General features: G+C 35.1%; 1 protein-coding gene across 1 annotated transcript in view; it reads right to left on the bottom strand.

The window, feature by feature from the left end:
- Positions 1–425: 425 nt before the first annotated feature.
- Positions 426–3,059, bottom strand: part of LOC111086843 (frequenin-1-like) — a 46,700-nt gene continuing 44,066 nt past the window's right edge. The window contains exon 4 of the mRNA XM_022391363.1: positions 426–542. Coding sequence (XP_022247071.1) covers positions 441–542 — 102 coding nt within the window. The 3' untranslated portion in view covers positions 426–440. The remainder of the gene's footprint in view (positions 543–3,059) is intronic.

The following is a 3,059-nucleotide window of genomic DNA, read 5'->3' as shown; positions in this document are numbered from 1 at the left end:
TGCTTGTATCGAGCACGGAAATCTTCCAACAACGTATTCTTAACTTACCCATGTATGTAGTATAACAAACGATTCGGGTTTGAATTTCGCGCAAAGCTACACAAGGTCTATCTGCGCTAGCCGTCCCTAATTTAGTAGTAAACGACTAGAAAGAAGACAGCTATCACTGCCAACTCTTGGGTTACTCTTTTACCAACGAATAATGGGATTCACCGTCATATTATAACGTTTCCACGGTTAAAAGGGCGAGCATGTTTTGTAGGACGGGGATTCAAACCCGCGACTCAGATTGCGAGTCAAACGCCCTGACCATCTGACCATGCCGTGCCTAACAAAGGGATCTAATGATTAACAAAAAAAGACAAACAGTTCACAAATTTTGGATTACTGACTTTTTTGAAGCGCAAAAAAATATAATTATATCAAGACCTTTTTGTTTTTTAATTATTTACCTTGTTTTCGTCGAACACCCTAAACACCAACGAAGCAAAAGTAGCTGGGTCCCCTTGTGGAAAAAACTGTTTGTATATACGCAGGAAACCCTAAGAATAATATAAAAATACGTCTTAATAAGAAAGGTTATTATGAGATGGAGATGTTAGTGGTAAATTACATACACTAATACATTTATATAGACCTAAAATAATAAAACAATAATTTGGTCACCATGACACCACAGAGCGTAGTTGTCTACTTATTAGTAAAGCAAGTCTCTCAAGTTTTGAAATTACTGCTTCTTGACAATAGAAGTTTTATTTGCTAGGTAAATACATACCTCAGGTTGAACAGTTACTGCTTCTTGACAACACAAGTTTTAGTTGCTGGGTGCATACATGCTTCAACCTACACAGTTACTGTCCCTTGACAACACAAGTTTCAGTTGCCAAGTGCACGACATGCTTCAATGTCTACAGTTACTGTCTCTTGACTACACAAATATCGGTTGATGCGTATATCATTAATAAACAGAAACATGCGCCTAACGGATAGACTATATAATGACAAAGAGCAATAATAACATAAATAACGAACATAATTCAGATTTATATGTTAAGAGAATACTCAGTCACCAAAAGTTTTAACGAAGAGTAAAGAGGCGTCGCAGGTACTTAACAGATTCGGAGCTCGGGCCCATACATTCGAGAATCTTCCCGGCATTTCATTATGATATTGATCATGGTTTTCTATTCTGATTTCAAGACACCAAATGGGTATTAGGAGCACTGTCAAATAGAATCGGGGCACGGGCCTCGTGTGCTAGTGCCCAATGACGCTTCTGGAAGAGTATCGAATATGCATTTTTATCTGCATATCAACCTTCACACGGGCTAGTTAATATTTTTTATTATTAATTTCTTAGTAACCTTTACAAGAGCTAGTTAATATTTTCTATCAAATTCCTTTATTCAGCTAAAGCTATTCAAGTCTAATATTCATTCACAGCTTTTTGTCCGTTTCAAACTTGTACCCTCCAACATTTGTCCCTGGTTATATTTCATTCCCCGAAAGGGTATGAAATATACATTTAACCTAAATATACATTTAACCTAAATCCCTACCATGCTTGACGACGACTCTCCAACATTCAGTTTTTCTTTTTTGAATCCCTTGAATTGTTTGTGAACCTATTCGTATTACATTACAAGTCATATAAACTGTTTCTTGAACTTGTAACACAGGACTGTTTTAAAGTCGGTGTTTCGTGAATGTAAACCAGTGGCGTAGCAAGGGTTCTCGGCACCCAGGGGCAAAAATACTTTTGGCGCCCCTACCTCCGAAATGTTTTGATTATTTGTTTTGTGACTCATTACCCACTTAATGACAATAACAAAGAATTAATTACCGCCTTATACAGGCCTAAAATAAACTCACAATATAAGATCTTACGATATCACAACTGTAAACCTGGAACTAATGAAGTATAGCCTACTAGGTGTACTTACATAATTTGTAAACCATTTTGATATTTATGTCATCCAGTATTGTTCAAAGTCACATAGTTAGAGTAATCTTTCAAGCATGCAGAACAAATTTCTGTTATATCCCTAGTTTTAAAACTTATCTTTTATATGAGAAGCCAGTCATTTGTGGTGTACATGCATTAAAAAACAGATTGACAAAATACTACTTAAGTTTACAAATAACAAATTTTATTAGTTTACAAACTGTACATATACTTAACTAGATCGTGTACAGGTAGCATTCTGGTATTCATGGTTACATTATATGAACCTTTCGTGCTTTTGCTGCTGCAAATGCATCAATTAAACTATCAAAATTTAAGGTATTAAATACGTCTTTTTCAATACTTAATATTGTCAAGTTACTGAGTCGTTCTTGAGTCATTGAGGTTCTCAAGTATGTAAGAATTAATTTCAGTTTGCTGAAGGATCTTTCACAACTAGTAATAGAAACCCAAATTGTTAACAAAATCTGCAATGCAATTCTTAAATTTGGGAAAACATCTTCACCATATGAAATTATAAATGTTAGCAAATCAGTTGCAACCATTGGTTCAGAAAAATCGGTCTGTGTTCTTTTACTTATCAACATTCAACAGTCTTTAATTTCTTTGTACAATTCTAGTCTATCAATATCACCTGGATAGCTCTTTGCTAAGTCAGAACATAATTTTGCACATCCAGTAGAAATCCAAACTCTAAATCTAAATCTAGTAAGCGAGAAAATATTCCTGTTATTTCTGTAATTAAGCGATCAGTAACATCCTTCATGATGCGATAAATTTCCTGTTCAGCAGTCAATCCAGCATCAGCTGTATTTTCACCTGGCATTCGTTTACGACGTATCTTTCTTCTTTCAATGGTCAATCCCCATGTTTCACGTTGATTCTTGCCCACTTTAAGTGCTTCTTGACAGGACTTTTCAAGTGACTTTATAAAATTCTCTTTAATTTTGGGGTCCTGAAGACGTTTCTACACTCGATTGATAGATAAAAGATTTCTTCAAAAATGCAAAAGTACAAGAAAATCAAATGTAAGCATGCGTTGCAGAATATTATAAGCACCATATTTTGTTTCAGACTTGTTGCCATTCTCACT

Source organism: Limulus polyphemus, unplaced genomic scaffold (genome assembly GCF_000517525.1).
Source record: "Limulus polyphemus unplaced genomic scaffold, Limulus_polyphemus-2.1.2 Scaffold1479, whole genome shotgun sequence".
Taxonomy (NCBI): domain Eukaryota; kingdom Metazoa; phylum Arthropoda; class Merostomata; order Xiphosura; family Limulidae; genus Limulus; species Limulus polyphemus.
Note: the sequence above shows the minus strand (reverse complement) of the source record. Positions and strands in the feature narration are given on the sequence as shown.